This window comes from Hydra viridissima, unplaced genomic scaffold (assembly GCF_058129835.1).
Source record: "Hydra viridissima isolate aposymbiotic clone 2 unplaced genomic scaffold, HvirCarnegie_v1 scaffold_1, whole genome shotgun sequence".
In the NCBI taxonomy this organism is placed as follows: Eukaryota; Metazoa; Cnidaria; class Hydrozoa; order Anthoathecata; family Hydridae; genus Hydra; species Hydra viridissima.
Genome location: NW_028324300.1, coordinates 13,724,650 through 13,745,051, shown reverse-complemented (window position 1 = coordinate 13,745,051; position 20,402 = coordinate 13,724,650). Strand labels below are relative to the sequence as shown.

Sequence of the window (20,402 nt, the reverse complement as noted above, 5' to 3'; positions counted from 1 at the left end):
AATTTTAAATAAAAAAAAGGTTAACGAATGAACTTGTAACAGAAACTCCTTTTAAAAATATGCTTTTAAACCCCAACCAATGATGTGAGGAGGAAAATTGTTTAATTTTCATTCTTTATTTTATCCGAAACTGAAAGTCTTCTTTTTTTCGGACTAATAGAAGCACACTACATCTGTTCGTCTTTTACGCGTTTGTTTACTAACCCGACGCTGTTTATATAGTGCCATACTTCTTAAACGCGACTTTAGGCTGCCATCTTGTAGTAAAGGCGGAAGTCAAGCTTCGGAATTAAACATAACGCATTTTAGTTTAAGCGCTGATGTTTGTTTTTATTATGACTCATTAAGGGTATACTGTAATCATGAATTTATGAATTTATTTTCAAAATGAACGGTCTCTCATTTTCAGAACTATGTTGTCTTTTCTGCTGCCCTCCGTGCCCTTCTGTTATTGCTTCGAAACTGGCCTTTCTTCCTCCAGAACCAACTTACACTATCCAGGAACTTGGAGATGGCACTTGGGCACTTCATCTTAGTGAAAGAGCAGAATGGCAATATGGTCAGAAAGAACTAGACTGTATTGAGGTCTTTCAGGCCAGGACAAATCGAGGAAATCGAGTTTCTTGCATGTTTGTGAGGTGCTCACCTACAGCAAAATTTACTATATTATTTAGCCATGGAAATGCTGTAGATTTAGGTCAAATGAGTAGTTTTTATATTGGACTTGGAACGAGAATAAATTGTAATATATTTTCATATGATTATTCTGGATATGGTCAAAGTAGTGGAAAACCAACAGAAAAAAATATTTATGCAGATATTGATGCTGCCTGGCATTCTCTGAGGACTAGATATGGAATAAGTCCAGATAAAGTGTTACTCTATGGGCAAAGTATAGGAACTGTGCCAACAATTGATTTAGCTTCTAGATTTGAATGTGCAGGAGTAATATTACATTCACCATTGATGTCAGGAATGAGAGTTGCTTTTCCTGAGACCAAAAAAACATATTGCTTTGACGTTTTTCCAAGGTCAGTTATCAAAAATTTTCATACTTATTCTTTGTGTGTGTGTGTTTGTGTGTGTGTGTGTGTGTGTGTGTGTGTGTGTGTGTGTGTGTGTGTGTGTGTGTGTGTGTGTGTGTGTGTGTGTGTGTGTGTGTGTGTGTGTGTGTGTGTGATATAATTTTTGTATTATAACAAATGTGTACTCTCTCTATTCAACATATATAGTTTTTATTTATTTGTGTTATGTATAATGGTTTTGGTTGAGAGATTCTATGTAGTTGTTCATGTATTATACTTATGATGTAAAAACTTATGAACTTATTTTTAACTAAAAAATGCATGTTTATGTTATTTAAACACAAGGGTTTTATAAAGAGAAAATATTTCTTACACCCAATTAATTACCTCTAAATAAATTACTTCTAAAACCATTCAAGTCAAGTGGTATAATTTTTAGTTGATGTAACAATTAAAGAGTGAATAACTCATTAGAATAAGTGATGTAGAAATTTGTAATATTTCATATTTATTTAGCATCGAGAAGTGCCACAAAATCTCTTCACCTGTTCTTGTAATTCATGGTACAGAAGATGAAGTTATAGATTTTTCTCATGGATTAGCTATATATGAAAAATCTCCAAAAGCAGTTGAACCTTTGTGGGTAGAAGGTGCAGGCCATAATGATGTTGAACTATATGGCCAATATTTAGAGCGTTTAAAACAGTTTGTCCAGTATGATCTAGTCAAAGAATAAATAAATTAAATTGTTTTCCTTCCCAAGTTTGTGGATAAGTTTACTGATAAATTTTTTTTGGCAGAAATATATTAGTTAGAAGATTGTGAAGAGATATTTAATGAATTTTGGTAATTCATAGTACTGCTTATTATTGGATTGGTAACTTCAGCATCACAGCACACAGATCTAAATTGGCATCTCTTTTTTACTGAAAGTCTCAATAAATGCACAGGGTACAAAAGAAGGTAAAAATATGTAAGAATATTTTTATTTTCACGAAATTTAGAGGATTTATGCATTTATCCATTTTTTTGCATGTTTAATCATTCATCAAAGAAAATTGGAAAATTAACTTTTAAGCAAACTTTCATTTTTAGTATTTAAAATTATAAAATTTGAAATAATTTAACCACTTGGTAAAAAAGGTTTTTTTCTTTTAAATGCATTTTTGTTAGTAATTCAAACATTAAGAAAATCTGTGCAAGAAAATCTCAAACATTTTTGCTGGACTTTTTGTTCCAGTTTAAGAAATTTATTCAAGATTGTCAAAGTAAACTGAAGAGTGGCTTTAAAATATAAAAACATTTCAAAAAAAAAAAAAGGTTTTTCTTAATCATTTCATGACAATGCTATGACATTCCTGATTAATGTATATATTGAATATATATTTTTTGTTTTGTTTAAGAAAATCGCAAAAGTTTTCATTAAAAATTTTTTTTACAGAAGTTCAGTTATGTGTTTTGTTATTATGTAAACTTCTAACATTATTTATATTCACCGGTTATAACTGTTTTCTTGTTGACCTTTTTTATTATTTTTTTTGAATCCTTTCCAAAAATAAAATGGTTCTGAAAATTTCAATCTGACTTATCATTATTTCAATCTATGTTGCCTTTCATCTTTGTATTACGTCGATTGTTATGTCGTTAGTTATGTCAGGACTTTATAGCTTCAGGAATTGAAAATTATGCTTGATACTCAATCTGCAAAACAGATTCATTATACTTGTAGTAATATTTTTTTATTTATTTTTACGTTATACATATGTTATGCATGTACTTGCGCACTGAATTTATTTTATGTCTATCTTCGAACAAAACCCGTTTCAAATTAAAAAAAAAAAAGGCAACATAATTTTCTGTTTGGGAGGTAACAGACTTCTAGTAAATTTTCATTACGCGTCAGGCTTATACACCGCTCGTTATCTTGAGGAGCTTTTTTTTGAGCGTTGCTTTTATTAAGGCCTCCTTTATCCTGCGTGGACGTTGAGTTTTTTTACTAAATTTGCTGCATTTGCTGATCAATAACTATAAAAAGAGCATAATAATTTCAGACTTGTTTTTGTGTGTATTTTTTAAAAAAATTTTCTTATGTGTGTTAGTTGAATAACATTCCCCTCAGATATAGGAAGTAAAAAATCATCCCTTTGATAATGTTTATTTTATCTTACGTCATGCCATTATTTCTTTCAAAAAAAAAAAGTCGGAAAGAATCTCAAATTAAACTACACAAAAAAAACATTTAAATCCTAAAATGAAATTTAATTATTAAACTATTAAACAATAGTTCCAAAACTTGCATCATCTTGTAAATAGACTCTCCTGCGATCATTTTCCAGACTTATCGATAGTTAGATAACAAAACAAAGCAACAACAACAACAACAAAAAGTGATTCGATTTTTATCTGGTGAAAAATCTTTTTACGATAAATCTCCTTAAGGCTCAGTAACATGAGTGTAATATTATTGAGATGTTGATAACTTATCTTCACATCGTAAAATTACGTGAAATTAATCTTTGCATATAGAGAAAACAATGGACCTGTATAGGTATTTCTAGTTTGAGTTCAAATTATTTTTATTTGATATCCGATATATAGATATTACTTTGAGTACTTTTAAATATTTCCTCAAATATTATTTCGAAGCTCAAAGTCTTGCTTATAAATTCTTTACGTTATTTTTAAGCGTCGGCGGGGTTCTGTTTTTTAAAAAATAATAACTAATAGTAACCAACTTCTATACAAATCTCTTAAGATAAACTAAGTTTTCTAAAGTTTATTAACATAAAACTCTTTTATGCGTTTAAAATAGCAAAATGTTTTTTGGTGTGACAAGTTTAAATTCATTTATAAATTTGTTATTTAAAACTTGCTGTTAAATTAAGCTTAAAGGTCGCTAATCGAATAGGAATTCTGAGCAATATCTTGTAAAAATGGCTGAAGGGCTGAAGCAAAATAACATAAAGTGTGAATTTATTGCTTTTTTTTTTACTCGGAATCTTAATGCCTTGCATATTCAAATATGTGGATAATAAATAAAAAAAATATATAAATTGTTTTAAAATCGCTTTTTTTTTTCAAATGGCTGAAATTTGTAGCCTATTCGTTACGACTGAACAAAATTATGTTATTGAGATTTTATGCATCCAATATTTTAATCGCATTCTTGTCTTTAGGTCTTTGTAATCCAAAAAGCTACCAGCAAATTTAGGCAGAATACTTTTTTTTTGAATCTCATTTAAAATGATCAATTAAAAGCTCAATAAAGTATTTAAGGCGAGCGCTCAGACCAATTATGGTGCTTTTCTTCATTAACTGACCAATTATGGTGCTTTTCTTCATTAACTGACCAATTGTGGTGCTTTTCTTCATTAACTGACCAATTGTGGTGCTTTTCTTCATTAACTGACCAATTATGGTGCTTTTCTTCATTAAAAATGGATTTGCAGCCGAATTCCTTAATATAAGATTTTTTTTCTTCTAACATTTCCAATAATCTGATTATCTTAATTATATATTCTTACTAAGTATTAAAGTACAATTTTCAAAAGTTGTTAAACTTGAAAAACACTACTAGTTGTTAGCTGTTAGTCAGAAGGTTATATCTTTCTATTTCTTTCCCCCGTAATTCATCTTTCTATTTCTTTCCCCCGTAATTTGTCGATAACAAGACGTAGTCGCAAAAGTAAAAAACGACAGATGAGGCGCTACTTCAATAATTTAAATGTGCGTAAACTTGAAACTGGTCAATACCTAATGCGTTTTCGCTATTACAAAGGCGATAGCAGAATAGTATGAATTGTGAGAAAAACACACATTAAGAGAATATGAAACCTAGTTCTTCATACTTATAATCTATGAATGTATATACATCAGCTTAAATATGTTAACTGAAGAAATATGAAACTTTTGAAACATCGAGTCAAAACGTCTAAAACATCGAGTTTTCCTTAAAAACTTAACAAAATTTTACTAAAAATTAAGTTAATTTTTTTTTTTTTCCCTAAAAAACAAAATTATATTCAAAAATAGCAAACTTTTATATTTTTTGGAGTAAGTTTTAAATTTTGATTTTAAAAACCTAAAAATTCAGAAAGTAAGTTGCTATTTTAGAAATAAATAAGACATAGCTTTTAAAGAAAACTCGCTGCACCTTTCTGAGCAGCATTGATTACCCGATGAAGATTGTGGCTGCGGAAGATAATCGTTTTCGAGGCAAAACAAATTTTCACCACCTAAGCCAATCCAAGAATCGGTCCATTCAGGACTCAGACCTTCGTCGTAGCATGTTATTCCAAGCCGTACATTAGTCGCTTTTCCTTGAATGTTAAAGCCTTCGTGGCTTGTACCTGAGCAATCAGCTTGAAGTTTTGATCCATTAAGTAACTTCAACCATGCTTCGCGTCCATTTTCAATCTTCTGAAAAGGACCGTTAAAAATTTCTTTTAACGTTTGCGGAGATTTAAATTCCGGAATCTTCATATAACTTATTCCACTTTTCTTGGATTTCATGCCGAGACAAACTTCCGAAAACCTTAAGTGTGAAAATGCTGGGTATTTAGCCTCTTCTGATAATGGCGATAAAAACCCTTTGTCAGCATTGTATATAGCATCATTTAGCCAATATGGTGAATTCCATGCGAATGTTGGCTTGAAAAAAATAGTTGAATATTTATAAGAATTACATGTTAAAAAGATAGCTTTTTTTTTTCATAAACTTGCGTGTAAATATATAATATGGGTATATTTTTACACACCAAAACAACAACAACAACAAGAACAAAAAAAATAAAAAAAACAAAGGACAGTGGATGAAAATTAATAACTAAACCTTTTCCCCGTCAATAACCATTGCTAAAGTCCATCCTCCAACACCGCAGTTTTTTAGTTCCCCCATGTTGCAGTAATGCCATTTTAACTCGTTGCTTAAGAAGTAATTACCTGTCAACCTATTACCACTTTCAAATCCTTCTTGACAGCTGCTGTATACTATATAAATAAAAAAACTTTTTGTAAAAATTCAAACTGTAATCTCAAACCATATGGATTCATTTATAAACCAAGACATGTTATGAAGGTGAAAACGAAAATTCGTTCCATCTAACATACATGAGTTTAGACAATGAGGACTAGAGGACTAGATAAAATAGAGGACATAACAGGACTTTTTTTAACTTAGCTAAAGATGCCTTATACATTTAATATAAGTAAATAAAAACGTTTTTTTTTACTGAATGAAAAGCTCTCGAAATAAACGATTCCTTGATTATAAATGCTTCGTACGTCTCTATCGTAAGTGTGACGTTGAATTTCTTCAGTTTCACTTTTCTCCTGTAGACCACACTCTCCTAGAAATCTATCTTTTTTTTCAAAACTAATCGAAGAGCATCTCTTATTTTTAATACATGCGTGGACGCACTGCAGTTGTGTAAGTTTGTTCAATGTTTGAAAGGAGATCTTATCACCCAAATGCAAATGGTTTCTTTTCAAATAAATAGCACCACTTCCTTTATAATCTGTACAACTTCTAAACCGTAATGCTAAGATGGACAGAAAGTACGTTAACATCATGATAGCACTTAACCAACCAATCTAGAAATATCTTATCGCTTTGGTTCGCAACTCAACAACATCAAAAAAAAAAAGAGGAAATAGATGCGAAAGAAAGGAGGGATTATTTTTACTAAATGTAAATAGTAAAGAAAATTTTATATCAAGATCAGTTGCGTAACGTTAATCTTTATTTTAAACATTCAAATTTAAATGAAGTGAATAAAATAAGTTTTCATGTGATCAACAAATCAATAAATAAACCAATAAATAAATAATTGAGAACCAACGTAAAAAGATTTCATGCAGTATTGTTTAAAGAGAATATTTTATTACTGCTTTGTTATCGAACAGATCAGATTTGCATATCTAAGCGAAATAAATAGCAAATGTATAATAGTAATTACAATTTAATAATAAACTAAGAATTAATAAATAATTACCTAAAATATTCTTTAAAACTATAAGCATTGTATTATTTACGTAGTGCATATTCAAAAAATCTCATCAGGGGGGGGGGGGGGATAATATTTAAATTTTTAAAATATCGCATCGTTCAGTAAAAAAAAAAAAATTAACATTAAAAATTTTTTAACCAAAAAACGTTAATTTCGCTTACGTATTACTGTAGTATTTATGTTAAGCCGGCGTTATTTTGAAATTAACGTCTAACAAATCGACAAACTACAGCAAAATTAAATGAAAATTGCCATTATGAATCCGTTTCCTCCGTTAAAAGACAACTTTTTTGAGTCTCCGCTTATGGTTAGAAGCAAAAAAAAATAAATTATTTGCACAGATTTTTAATTTTTGGTAGAAATAAGAGTGTTCAATTGAGGTTTAAAAGATGAAAGAGCTCAAGTAGAGTGTACAGTGCCACATACTAAGCATGATGGAGGAAGAATAATGTTTCAGTGCTGTTTTGGAAATAAAAACTCGGGCAATTTAAACAAGATTGAATAAAGAGGTTATTTTTTGGTCAGGAAATGATGTTAGTTGTGAAAGTTTTTTTTATTTCAACAAATAAATGATCCGAATGCCAAGCTCATTTGCTTAACAAAATACAAAAAAATCTTATTGAAGCGTTTCAGCCCAATCTAATTGCTTGACTTATCGCTTAAATAGAACTAAAATATAAATAACTTCAGTTTTGGTTTTTTCTTCCTTTTCTTAAAATAAAAAATTGCTTCTAAATTTTTGAGAGGTACTTCTAAACTTGACGATTCGTACTTGTTTCCTAACGATGTAAGTGTGCGATACTTTGTGTTGGCTTGACTGAGTTGTCTGAGATTTTTCACTTCGTGCTAAGCGTTTGAAATTTCTTAAATTCCAATTTAAATCAGTAATTTTTTGTAACTAACCAAATGTAAACAGTCTAGAGCGCAATCCATTAAATAGATAAATAAAACAGTAGAACTATTGGTTCAACTTTTATAGGTCTTAAATGTGGCTGCATTTACTTTCTTTAAAAATTTAAACTTACGTGAAAAGGTAAATTAAGTTCGAGAAGGAATCCACGTTAAAGTAATTCACAGTACACAGCAATCTACTTTTATGTGCAAAGGTGTGGCCACGTTTTTGTTTCTTCAGATTTTCTTCGAGATTAAAACTAAAATTTTCACAGGAGACATGCAACTTAATTTAGATTCTGCGTAAAAAAAAATTTTCTTTTTAACTATTTCTTTCAAAAATATATTTACAATAAATCTTAACATCGCCGTGCACCTAATTTCTTATTTATCAACAATTTTCTCTAATGTTTTGTCTGCATTCTGTAAATAATTGATCTTTAAATAATTTACATTAGGAATGTTAAAAAACTAACCTTTTCTAACCTAATGATTTATACAGAGTCATGAGCTGTAAAAATTGCCAAAACATGCCAAAGAACTTCAACTGTAAAAAGTTTGATTATAGGAATTGTTGGTCCAGAAAACTATGATGACAAAGTAACAAGACAAGAGTTTTTCATATTGTAAAGATATCCACTAGATGTGTAGAAGATATATATAGATGTGTAGAGATATTGTAAAGAAATCCACTAGATGTGTAGAAAACAATGAAAGAAAGTTCATCAGCAACAGATAAAAGAGATAATAAAAAATCATTTGAGAAAAACTGATTGGAGAAAAAGATCAGTAAGTTTGTGACATCGACACAAATTTTCAGTTTGCAGTTTAAAGAGTTTTCAAATTACAATAACAAACTGAAGCCTGCGTAGTTACAAACTTGTTTGGTTGACAACTAGCAAAAGAGGCTCTTTATTTCTACGAAGAACAAAATAGTTCGCCTCCAGTATGCTCAGAAATCTTTGAATTGGACTCCTAAAGAGTGGAAAAACTTTATCTAGAGCGACGAGTCAAACTTCATACTACTTGGGTCGGGAGGGGAGGGGGGATTAATTATACTTACCAACCTCCAAAAATTTAATGTTTGTTTTGTTGTTGATATTTTGCCAACCAAATGTGATAAATGATGGATGAAACATTTTTGAAAGAGACTAAAAAAAAAACTATAAAACTATAAGACTATAAAAGGCCCATTCATCTTGTTAAAAATATTATGGATAAAGATAAGTATAAAGACATAGTTAAAAACATAATCTTGGTTCCTTTTAAGGAGATGAGCTGCGAAAAAGAATGGATCTTCCTAGACGACAACAATCCTAAACATCTAGCATAATCAATAAAGATGTCTTTCGAAAAAATAATCGTTTTCAAATAGTTACAGCTAGTTCCTAGCATAAGTTTTATATTTCACTTATGGGAATATTTGGATCATCAGTTGGTAGACACAAGATCAACAAATACAATTTATTTACAACAATTAAAAAACCTTAGAAGAATAAGGACACTTGTCAAATATATGCTCTTCACATCGATGTCAAATAGGTTTATGATACTAAAGGCCTACCAAGTATTAAGTTCATGATATTGTTGCACTATATAAATGTTTTAGAGCATAAGTGTTCTACTAGATAAATGTACTTTTAACGCACTCGCTAGTTACGTACTAGTTACTCTAGTACGTCACTCGCAGCGTTTTCACGCCTTTCACTCCATTCTCTTAATTTTCTTTTCAGGACGCGAAATAGTGTGGACCTTTTCTCTTGACTGAATGGCAAGATTGGGTGAAATTTTAAAAACATTTTGTCGGAATGGTTACGACAAAACATTGTTAAAAAATTTTTAACCGGTTTTATAGTTAGTTTAAATCTCGGTATATACCTGAACTCTCGTCATTCCGATGACATTTTTTTTCCAATATCATATCGGAATGATAACGATACGAAAATAAAACGATACGCAGACGCTTATGTACGACCAATCGGTTCGCTCTTTTTCAAGCAAAGTGATAGGAAACAGGCGAGATTTTGAAAGAGATAGTGTTGAAGTTTCAAATGTCTCTTTGCTTCGGCCTGCGTTCGAAGCCCACTGCTCCTTTTGAACAAGTCGAAAATAATCTATCAAAGAGCGATAAAAAAATTTATCAAAGAGCGATAATTTTTAACAATTTGTGGATTTTAGCAACTACAAATACGCTAGATAAGTTTTCTTTTTTAGCTTTTGTTTGTTTTAAAGCCAAACTCATATGAAAATCTAAAAAAATCAACAAAAACATCTTACCTAAACTTTTCTGCTCAGAAGAATGCTCTTTTGTTCTTTTATTCAAAGTCCACAAACGTTATTGGCCCCAAACTTTACATTAGTCAATATATTTAAAACTACGCCAGTATTATCTTAATCTATTTATTCTTAGCCAATGCGTGCCAAAATCACCAATATTGGACTAATAAAGCGAGATTATTGTTTATTACTAGAGTAAAGCTTTTACACAGAATACGTATTGGTGTTAAAGATTGGAAATGAAAATTTTGTCACTGCAGCCTCAAACACAGATGCTGTTATACCAAAAACGATTATAGCATCTACCACTAGAGAAAATATCTAAGTCAGATTTTTAATGACGATGCAAATTTTAGTGAAAGGTTTGGTGCTTTCATAGACGTATAAGAGATGGACGTGCAACAATAGTTTTTTTTGTGAACCATGCTCGTTGCATATTGTTACAAATCTTTTGTTTTAAACCATAGATGATAAACGGCAGAAATCTTCTCGCCTCCACGTTTCTTCCGCAGCTAATGACGGCCGCTTCCCTAAACTTTTGTTGCCTGCAGAATGTTCTGGCTTCCACCTCCAGATGCTTCCGCCTCCCAATTGGAGGCCGCAGTTAGAACTTTGTTTTGGAGGCAGAATTTTTTGGATGCCACCGCCAATCGTGTGGCGAAAGCCACTGAGGGCCGCCGTCAGAAGATTCTTTTGGAGGCAAGTTAATTTGGAGACCGCCTTCAGTGGCTTCCGCCTCCCATTTGGCGGCCGCAACCAGAAGTTTTATTTGGAGGCAGAATGTTTTGGATGCCACCGCCAATCGTGTGGCGAAAGCCACTGAGGGCCGCCGTCAGAAGATTCTTTTGGAGGCAAGTTAATTTGGAGACCGCCTTCAGTGGCTTCCGCCTCCCATTTGGCGGCCGCAACCAGAAGTTTTATTTGGAGGCAGAATGTTTTGGAGGCCGCCGCCAATTGGTAGGCGAAAGCCATTGACGGTCGTTGTCAAAAGATATTTTGGAGGCAAGTTGATTTGGAGGCCAACCCCAGTGGTTTCTGCCTCCCAGGTAACTGCAGCCGCTAAACTGTAGGCGAAATTTTTGCCTCCCGCCGCACAGTGGAGTATTTCAAAGTAATAGTCGATCAAAAGTCGATTACAAAAATTTTGTAAAAGTGTACTATTAACTATATATCATGAAAGATTTATAAAGGCTACATCACTAAACAACAATTTTAGTGTTGCCCACTCCCCCTTCCAGGTATAAAAAAAGTTTAAACTCGGACTTCGCGTGAGCTCATTGTATTTGTTTTTTACGCTTCCTGTCAAATACAACTTTTAAAAGTATTATTTAAGCTTGTATGCTGTAAAACCTTTAATAAATCACGATGAACGTTGAAGAAGAAGGTATGTACATACAAAATAAATGTATAGTTTCTTCATTTTACTTAACAAAGTGAGATTTTTTAAAAATATATATTCGAGACTTAGATTGTTTGATTTTTTTTTGTAAATACTATATTCAAAATTGTTTTCGTATATGAATTAAGCCGAATTTAGCAAAGATTTTTTATGTAACTTAAACATTAGTTATTCTAGTTAGGATTTTTGAAATAAAATGTTCCACATAAATCTTCCATTTTTTAAAATTTAATTTTGATTAAATTATACGACAAAAACGTTGTCTTTTGTATAAAAACTTATTTCTTTTTTTTTTTTCAGAATCCCAACCAAAGGTGAAAGAGATGACTAGAAAAGAACTCTACGATGTTATGAAACAATTCCCAAAGAAAAAAATTGATGATAAATTTGTGTTTTTAGAAGATCATCTCAAAATTATTACAAAATGTACTGAAAATGAACAAAGTTCACTAAAAAACGCCTTAAATACTTTCAAGTGTCATTTTAAACAAAAATGGATAGCTGCTAACTACATAGAAGAACGTTTTTTGAAGCACAATGAACTATGGCTCAATGGTATCATAAGTTTACCCACCTGTATAATAAAAAGGCCTGGTCGACCATCAAAAGATTTCGAGTTGTTGAGTTCGCCAAGCAAGAGGCGTAGAACAAAAGCTTTGAGAGACCAATTATCTTATGCACAACTAACCTATGCTGCCCAAATGAGTCAGCGTGATGCAGGACATTGTGATGCGTCTAGAATAATGAAAGATATTTGCTGCTCACCGGAAAAGGCAAACAAATATAGAGAAAACTTCAATTCCATTCAGACAAATGTTATAAAAAAACACACACCATCAGAAGCATTATCAATTTTTGTGGAAGCCAATATGACAAGGAGACAATATGAAATAATTCATGCAGCTAATAAAAACATTTATCCATGTTATTCGCTTTTGAAAGAATCAAAAAAATAATGTTATCCTCCACAAGAGTCAATGACGGTTTCAGAAACATGTTGTGAAATTAAACTACAAGATATTCTAGACCACACAACTAGACGCTTGTGTGAATATTTGGATGAAGTTTTGGAAACCTTAAACGAAGAAGAAAGAAGCAATTTAGAAATGTTATCAAAATGGGGTTGTGATGGCTCACAGCAGCAAACATTTAAACAAAAATTCCAAAATAGTACAGATAGTGACTCTAACATTTTTCAAAGTTCATTTGTGCCTCTACGGCTTATATGTCATATTGGTAGCCAGAAGATTATTTGGCAAAACCCTGTGCCCTCTTCTACAAGATATTGTCGCCCAATTCGAATTCGTTTTATCCATGAAACTAAAGACATAACAAATGAAGAAATCTGCTATGTAGAAGATCAAATAAAAAACTTAAAAAAAACTGAAATATCGAAGTTTTTAGGTGGTATTATACATATAAAGCATACCTTGGCATTTACAATGGTTGATGCAAAAGTATGCAATGCTGCAACCAACACGACATCTACTATGAGGTGCTATATATGTGGACTAACATCAAAAGACTTTAATAATTTAACCATAAAAAACATAGATAATCCAGATGCCCTTAAATTTGGTTTATCGATATTGCATACAAGGATTAGGTTTTTCGAATCTTTACTACATTTATCATACCACATTCCCATAAAAAAATGGCAAGCGAGAACACAAAATGATAAAATAATTGTAGCTGAAACAAAAAAAAACATTCAAAACAAATTCAAAGAGAAAATGGGGCTGCTGGTGGATATTCCAACTGCAGGTTTTGGGAATACTAATGATGGCAATACATCAAGAAGATTTTTCTCAGATCCTCAAACCTCATCCTGCATTACAGGAGTTAACATTGGACTTATTAAAAATTGTAGTATCATTTTGGAAACCCTGTCAAGTGGATATAAAATAGATATCAAAAAATTTGAAAAGTTTGCAGAACTGACAGCAGAACTTTATGTTGAAATTTATGGATGGTATCCAATGGCTCCTACAATGCACAAGATATTGAGACATGGTGCCACAATAATTGATCAAGCTATATTGCCTATTGGTCAATTATCGGAAGAGGCGGCTGAGGCTCGAAACAAGCACTTCCGTGATTATAGACAGAATTTCTCGAGGAAATTTTCAAGAGAAATTTGTAATAGGGATATCATAAACAGACTTCTGTTAAGTTCCGATCCTTTGTTGAGCAGTGTCAGAAAGAGGCTCAAGAATAAAAGAAATGCTATTTCCAGTGAGGCATTATAGTTCTTGCAACCAGAAACATTGAATGAACTACAACAATATGAAGAGGAGGCATCTAGCGAAAATGAATCAGACTAATGTTTATTTTTTATCGTTTTTTAAGTATTTTTTTTTTATTTTATGTTGTTTTTACCTTTATAGTAGGGTTTATTTCACCTTTATAGTATGTGTATTTGTATATTTCCTTTGGTTTAAGTTGTTTGTATTTGCATCACTTTTTAAAAATATTTTTACTTTTAAGGCATTTAATGTTTTAATTGAAGTTTAACAGTTTATATTGTTGTTTAGTTTTTTTTTTAGTTTTTTTTTTTTAAACTTCTTTTTGTATGGTTTATATGCAAAAGTGTGTTTTGAGTAAAAAAAAAACCTGCACAATTAATTTAAATATTATATTATGATTTTAAACTACTTTTAATTGTTTATCTAATTGTTAAAAGCCATAAAATAATTTTGATCAACTTTTTACCATAAATACTCCACTGTGCGCCGCCTGAAGTTGAAGACAAAAAAGCAAAATTTTCATAAAAAAAATTCAATCTTTAAATTGCTTGTTAATTTTAAAAAGTTTGTTTTTAAATTAACAAGCAATTTAAAGATTAATTGGATTCAAATATTAAAAAATTGAAATTAAAATTGCGTTTTATATGAAATTTATTGTCAAACTGACTATTTCAAAAAATTATGATTTTGTCAGAGTGGTTTTTTTTTTATAGCTATCAACAAAATTTGAAGGTTTATATTCAAACCAAGAGTTAAAATGTCCGTGCCATTGGCTAAAAAACCTTTTCCACGAAAACTAATAGAAAATAAATTGTCAGTTTTTGATGGGATCAAAGTTTGAACTTTTGAACAAGTCGCTCATCGGTTGAATTAAAATTGTCACTTTTCAACCATAGCATTAAATTCTTAATTTTACTCATTAGATATTGTTAAAAATTCTTGACAAACCCAATATTCTTAAATGCTCATTAAAAATTTTAGAAATTAGTATCGGTTTTAATTGAATTTTTTCCAATAATTAAAATTTTTATGAAAATTGATTTTTTTTTTTTTTGAAAATGGAAAATGCGCATTCGTCGAATCAAATATTATACTAAGGAGATTTTTTTTACTTATTGAAATTTCCAGTTTGCTATAAAATTTTTACTACTACGCTTTTTTTTAATTCCTCAAGTAAAAATCTCATAAAACTTTTACGGTCATCACCAGGTATTTATCCCCAAGTTAGAATATTTTGCGGCAAACATGTACTTTGCGACCTCTTGTATTTTGTCATTACTTTTAATCGTTTTAAAGATTGCGGTTTCTTGAAAAGCAATAAAGAAGCGATTCCATTTCGTACGAATAAAATTAAAATTTTCTCTTTTAGATTTTTAAATGGATTGTATCATTAAAAATTAAACGCCGCATACCGAATTAGTTGACGTTTGTATTTTTTTAAAAGACAAAATAATCCAAAGACAGCTACTAGTAAATGGTGTTGATAAATCGAATTTTCGAAGAAAAACAAAGCTATTCATAATTAACATTAATGAGATGTGTCATCTAGGTAAATCTGGCGATAAGGTAAACAGTTTATATATTTATAGTTGTTTATACTACTTATAATCATTTTATGTTATCAGTTGTGTGATACTAGCTTAATTTGGCCTGCACTTTTGTTGTGTGGTGTAGTTTTTAAGTTAAAAAAAATTCAAAATTTTTGAAAATAACATATCACTTATGGCAATCGAGTCAAATCAATCATAACTTGCTTTATGCTAACTTTTTGAACTGAAACGATTTGTAACAATTTTCACTTGAAGGTTCTTTTTTTTAGCTTTTTGAAAGTTATTACATTCTGAAATAAAAGTGGCTATGGAATTTACCATTCTTTACCAAAAAATTTTTGAATATTTTTTGTGGTTGAATTGATGCCAATGCGGCCAGATAATGCATTTGCCTCATTGGAAATATCATAAGCATCATTCAAAAACTTAATTATGTGGTGTTGCTCTTCTTTACACCAAATAACTTTTCTCTAAACAAAAATTAAAAAAAAAGATTCTTTAAAAATTTTGAATTTTTTTAAGTTGAAAACTGCGCCATACAAAAGTACATGCCAAACTAAGCTAGTATCGCACCACTACAAAACACAATTGAAAACTCAATGCAATTATTTTAAACAACTATAAATATGTAAACTGTTTATCTCGTCGCTTTCTTACTAATTATTTACCCCATAGGTTTCCCCACACGTTGCAACGTTTAAAAGTATTGACAAAATACGTGGTTGCAAAATAAATTTGTACATAAAAATACAGTAAAAATTAATTATGAGATTTTTACTAAGTAATAAAAACGTGGGAGTAAAAATCTCGTACTTTACCGGTATCATTAAGCTTTTTTTGAAAAGCGTCTCTAGACGATGGAATTTTCATTGTTCGAATTTCTTATTCATTAAGATTCGAGTAATAAGAAATGGTAATTTTTATTATTTTTTTTTAGTTAACCTTTTTTTCTGAGAGATTGATCGGGGATGATTTAAGCTTTATGTACAGAAAAATGCAAAATACACGAGTAAAAGAATATTTTTTGACTGAAAATAACAAATGGAAATGCAAAGTGTGCGCAGAACAAAAGCCAGCAATTCTTGCCGGAAATGTTTCTCATCTCAAAAACCATTTGCATTCAAAACACTAGGATATTGCTATAGGACTAGAAATTTTGGAAAGGAGGAGAGTTCGAAATAACAATCATGAGGAGGGTAACGGTGAAGAAAATGTTATTTTCGTTTCGCGTAAAAAAGTTAAATTTGACTTCGATATAAACGATACAGTAAGAGACTTCATAAAATCGATTCTGATAAGAAATTTGCCTATGACAGTCGCTGATGACATGGGGAAGAATGAGACGATTAGAAAGGCTCTTCAAGCTTTTGGTGTGAGATGGAATCGTCAAAAAGCAAAAGAATTTATTCTTAAAGCTGCTGGCCAAATTTATGAAAGTATTGCAAAGGATATAGAAAATGTATATCCATCATTAATGTTTGATTCAGCGTCTCGTTTCAATACAAATGCTTTTTCTGCAAGTATTCGGTATACAAAAGATGGAAAATTGCACGATCGAACTTTGGGAATGATCACTCAGCACGGACGGCAAGCTTTTAGCTGGAGCGGTTTTAGCTGATCAGCTAATTACTCTGATTGCGAAAGTAGGGAAAGGGGCAGATGATATTTACTCAGCTTGTTCGGATCAAGGTAAAAACATGATCAAAGCTTCTGATGCTATCAGAGAAATGCAAAATCAAATGATCGTTTGTAATGAATTTGTTGAGGAAGCACAACAGTTTGATTTTGAAGATTTCGATCTGCTTGACCGAGTCAATTTTGAAGAAGAACTTGTAGGAAATTTTGAAGATACAGACGATGGGATCGAAAGGCTATCACATACTCAAGAACAAGAGAGAAAAGTAAATGTGTTAGAAAATAATATTGGTGCAATCTGTACCAAAATGTTTTGTGGAGCGCATGTTTGCCAATTAGCTGCAAAAGACGTAACAGAGCCGTTTGAAGCCACTCTTGCTGAAATAAGAAAATTTATAAGAAATACACAAGCGCCTAAGTATGATGCAATTTTTGCTGATCTCAAGAGACCACGCAAAGATATTGCTCCGAGATGGAGTAGTACTTACATCATGGTATCAGACATGTTTGAAAAACTCGCGATATATGAACAAATCGGGACTAATCGAAATAACCGCGAGCTAAGATTAAATGATGAAACCTGGTAACTTATTGAGGAATATGCAAGAACATTCGAGCCGATATTTTATGCAATGAAGGATTTTCAAAGATCAGACTATACCATGTCGGACTTCTTTTTACAATGAATGAGAAGTGTGATGAATTTAGAAAAGATTGCCGATGGACAAAATAATTTAACATCTAAACTTCTAGAAGCTTTAAATTTACGTTCACAAAGGTTTTTTGAATGTGATGCTTTCATCGCTGCTCTCTTACTGGATCCTCGTTTTGCATGGAATAGTGCTAGTCATGAAGTTTTCAACGACTTATTGAGAAGCCGTGGAGTTGATCATTTACTGAAGATTCATCACTTTGCAAACTCACAAAGACAACTTGCTGAAATTGCTCGACAGCCTGAAAACTTACGAGATGAAGATGAAGAACGTTTGACTCAACTTTCAGGTAGAGATTTTACTATCATTCAGTAATTGATATTTAACCAGTATTTGATATCAAGCGGTTCATTAAACAAATTTTATTCAATTACATTAAAAAATCAAGAATTTCCACACTGTGTGTCAATAAAAGTTCAATACTACTCAATAACTTGATATTAATGATTTTCGTCATCGTAGAGTATTATTCGTTTCTTCCATTTTTTTTTTTTCTTCACAAACCAAACAAAAGTAGTTTAACCTTTTATTGATTTAAGGTCAAAAAGTCAAATTTTAAAGAAAAGTTTTTATCTTTTAAGTGTTTGAAAAACTTTGAAACTTTTAATGATTCGATAATCAGTTCGATTAGACAATACTTGTTGTTTGATAAACAAATAATTGGTATCTCTTCATTCAGGAGGAGGTCAACGTCAAAGCATAGATATTATACAAAACAGAAGAATTCATCAACAAATAACAAATATTGTATATAGTGAGCCACGTATTGGTGTGAATGAAAATTTTAATATTCTTGAATATTGGCATTTAAAACGTGATGATCCTAACTGGAAGGAACTTTACAAAGTTTCTCAAATTGATTTTGGTGCTGCATTTTCTCAGGTCAAAGTTGAACGAGATTGCAGTAGCTTTGCAATGGTCTACACCCATTTGAGAACTCGGCTTTCGGATGAAACATTAAACGCGATTTTAGTAGTTAGACAAAATTTGGATTTGCTTGACAAAGTCAAATTTTCTTTATTACGTTAATCATATGTAAAAAAAGATTCTACTTAATGTTAGTTGTTTTAAGTTGGAATAAAAAACACAACCCAAACTTTAATTCTTATCTTTGAAGACTCAGTAAAATTGACTTGTTTCGATGATTAAATCGATATTTAAGTTTATATAATAAAAAAAAAAAAAAATTACGAATGAAAAATGGTTGTAAAATATTTTTAAATTTAAAAAATTTATCGCACCAAAGTATTTTATTCGATAGCTTTTGAAAAAACCAATCTCTGACAAAGTCATAATTTTGTTAAAATACTCAAAATTTCGCAATTAATGCTATAAAACGATTTTCAAGATTTCCGTATTTTGGGGAGCCGGACGCCAATGGCTGCGAAAGAAAAGTGTAGTCGAGAATTTTTCCGTCTTTTATAAACTCTGCTGATAACTAAATATATATACTCAACTAGCATTAATATTGCTAACTGAAACATTCGAAAATAATGACAAGGTAAATGTCCTTGATAAATAAAAAAGCATTTTGTCCTTAACAAGTTATAATTAAAAAAAACCGCAATGAAAACAATCACAATGTTGTGGTGCTCGAGGTCATTAAAAAATACTTTTATACTTTTTTTTTTCTAAAAGGAACGTCATTTTTTATCGTTTCTAAATTGTATAATATCATCAGGATGGTGGAAAAACTTATCAAGTCTAAAGTATCTAATTGGAAAGTATCGAAAAAAAGTTTTTATTTACTATCTTAAGTTTTAAATTGACAAAATAATATTAGTCTTCCAATAAGCTTGAATTATATTATACATGTTTTTTTTTTATAAGCATAACGCTTATAAGCATATGGAGGCTCAGATTTGGAAAAAAAATAAGCATATGTAAGCATATTCGTGAGCCTCATAAACTATTTTAAAAATTTGAATTTCATTTACTTAAAAATTTTAAATATATATATTTCTAAATTTATTAATTGTAAAAGAACAAAAGCTTGATAAATTTGTTCTTTTGCTGGACAATTTGAAGGGACAGATGCAGGAGAATTTTAAAGATGCTGTGGTTGCTGCTAAAGGACTTCTATGGTACGGTCTACCAAGTGTCACTGACCTTTGGCAACTAGTTGATGCAGGATATGCTGCCACTCTGAAAAGACTTATTGTGATTGAACATCAAAAATGGCTCGATAGAGATAATGATTTTGATAGATGGTTCAGTAATACACTGCAAAAGAGAGACGAATTTTGATTACACGTTGGGCAGGGGAAGCATGGAAAGCTTTAAACACTTCAACGTATGAAAAGCAAAGGAAGAAATGTTGGATAATGACTGGGTGTTTAATGACTTCTGATGGCTCAGAAGATTTGCTTGTTAAACTAGAGGGCCTTGATAGTTACAAAGTGCCCCCACCATCCATTACAGATCCTGGCAGTGATCAACCCATAGGAAATCAGGGTGATATTCAACCGGTGGAGGTAGATGATGCTATAAATGAAAGTGCCAACAAAATTCTTCCAGATGACACCTTTATTGGTCCGGACGAGAAGGAACGCGAAGTTCATATTTCATTGATAACATTTGTATATAGTATATATGTTTTATTTTTTGTTATTATACTATAACATTAATTCAGCTACATTAAAACCAAAGCAAATACAG

The 20,402-nt window shown here is 31.0% G+C and overlaps 4 protein-coding genes across 6 annotated transcripts; 3 read left to right on the top strand and 1 right to left on the bottom strand.

The window, feature by feature from the left end:
- The first annotated feature begins 215 nt into the window (after positions 1–215).
- On the top strand, positions 216–2,814 carry LOC145187484 (alpha/beta hydrolase domain-containing protein 17B-like). Its single transcript, XM_080063888.2, has 2 exons — positions 216–1,031; positions 1,542–2,814. Exons 1-2 carry the CDS (start codon positions 388–390, stop codon positions 1,759–1,761), a joined length of 864 nt encoding a protein of 287 aa, XP_079920014.1. The 5' UTR covers positions 216–387; the 3' UTR covers positions 1,762–2,814.
- A 2,035-nt stretch (positions 2,815–4,849) lies between these two features.
- LOC145187239 (putative skeletal organic matrix protein 5) lies at positions 4,850–8,240 on the bottom strand. Of its 2 annotated transcripts, none has more exons than XM_080063556.2 (3): positions 6,257–6,715; positions 5,857–6,014; positions 4,850–5,675 (listed from the first exon to the last, which is right to left on the bottom strand). In XM_080063556.2, the coding sequence occupies exons 1-3, from the start codon at positions 6,594–6,596 to the stop codon at positions 5,130–5,132; spliced, it is 1,044 nt and encodes a 347-aa protein (XP_079919682.2). In that variant the 5' UTR covers positions 6,597–6,715; the 3' UTR covers positions 4,850–5,129. The 2 variants fall into 2 exon arrangements, with proteins under 2 accessions (XP_079919682.2, XP_089948778.1); XM_090092652.1 differs by lacking the exon at positions 6,257–6,715 and adding an exon at positions 8,059–8,240 and having other exon boundaries at positions 5,030–5,675.
- Positions 8,241–11,296: 3,056 nt separating this feature from the next.
- Positions 11,297–14,222, top strand: LOC145187925 (uncharacterized). The gene is made up of 2 exons (XM_090076235.1): positions 11,297–11,585; positions 11,901–14,222. The coding sequence occupies exon 2, from the start codon at positions 12,578–12,580 to the stop codon at positions 13,847–13,849; it is 1,272 nt and encodes a 423-aa protein (XP_089932361.1). The 5' UTR covers positions 11,297–11,585; positions 11,901–12,577; the 3' UTR covers positions 13,850–14,222.
- A 991-nt stretch (positions 14,223–15,213) lies between these two features.
- LOC145192570 (uncharacterized) lies at positions 15,214–18,840 on the top strand. Of its 2 annotated transcripts, XM_090092630.1 has the most exons (3): positions 15,214–15,395; positions 16,334–18,033; positions 18,424–18,840. In XM_090092630.1, the coding sequence occupies exons 2-3, from the start codon at positions 17,718–17,720 to the stop codon at positions 18,771–18,773; spliced, it is 666 nt and encodes a 221-aa protein (XP_089948756.1). In that variant the 5' UTR covers positions 15,214–15,395; positions 16,334–17,717; the 3' UTR covers positions 18,774–18,840. The 2 variants fall into 2 exon arrangements, with proteins under 2 accessions (XP_089948756.1, XP_089948749.1); XM_090092623.1 differs by lacking the exon at positions 15,214–15,395 and having other exon boundaries at positions 15,781–18,033.
- Positions 18,841–20,402: the final 1,562 nt, after the last annotated feature.

Excerpts from the sequence above, each read along its gene's own strand:
- LOC145192570 (XM_090092630.1), top strand. The coding sequence starts at position 17,718 with ATGAGAAGTGTGATGAATTTAGAAAAGATTGCCGATGGACAAAATAAT. Across the intron at positions 18,034-18,423 it reads ACGTTTGACTCAACTTTCAG|GAGGAGGTCAACGTCAAAGC; the intron begins GTAGAGATTTTA and ends CTCTTCATTCAG.
- LOC145187925 (XM_090076235.1), top strand. The coding sequence starts at position 12,578 with ATGACGGTTTCAGAAACATGTTGTGAAATTAAACTACAAGATATTCTA.
- LOC145187239 (XM_080063556.2), bottom strand. The coding sequence starts at position 6,596 with ATGATGTTAACGTACTTTCTGTCCATCTTAGCATTACGGTTTAGAAGT. Across the intron at positions 6,015-6,256 it reads TTTCGAGAGCTTTTCATTCA|TATACAGCAGCTGTCAAGAA; the intron begins GTAAAAAAAAAC and ends TTATTTATATAG. Across the intron at positions 5,676-5,856 it reads TGGTTATTGACGGGGAAAAG|CCAACATTCGCATGGAATTC; the intron begins GTTTAGTTATTA and ends ATTTTTTTCAAG.
- LOC145187484 (XM_080063888.2), top strand. The coding sequence starts at position 388 with ATGAACGGTCTCTCATTTTCAGAACTATGTTGTCTTTTCTGCTGCCCT. Across the intron at positions 1,032-1,541 it reads TGCTTTGACGTTTTTCCAAG|CATCGAGAAGTGCCACAAAA; the intron begins GTCAGTTATCAA and ends ATATTTATTTAG.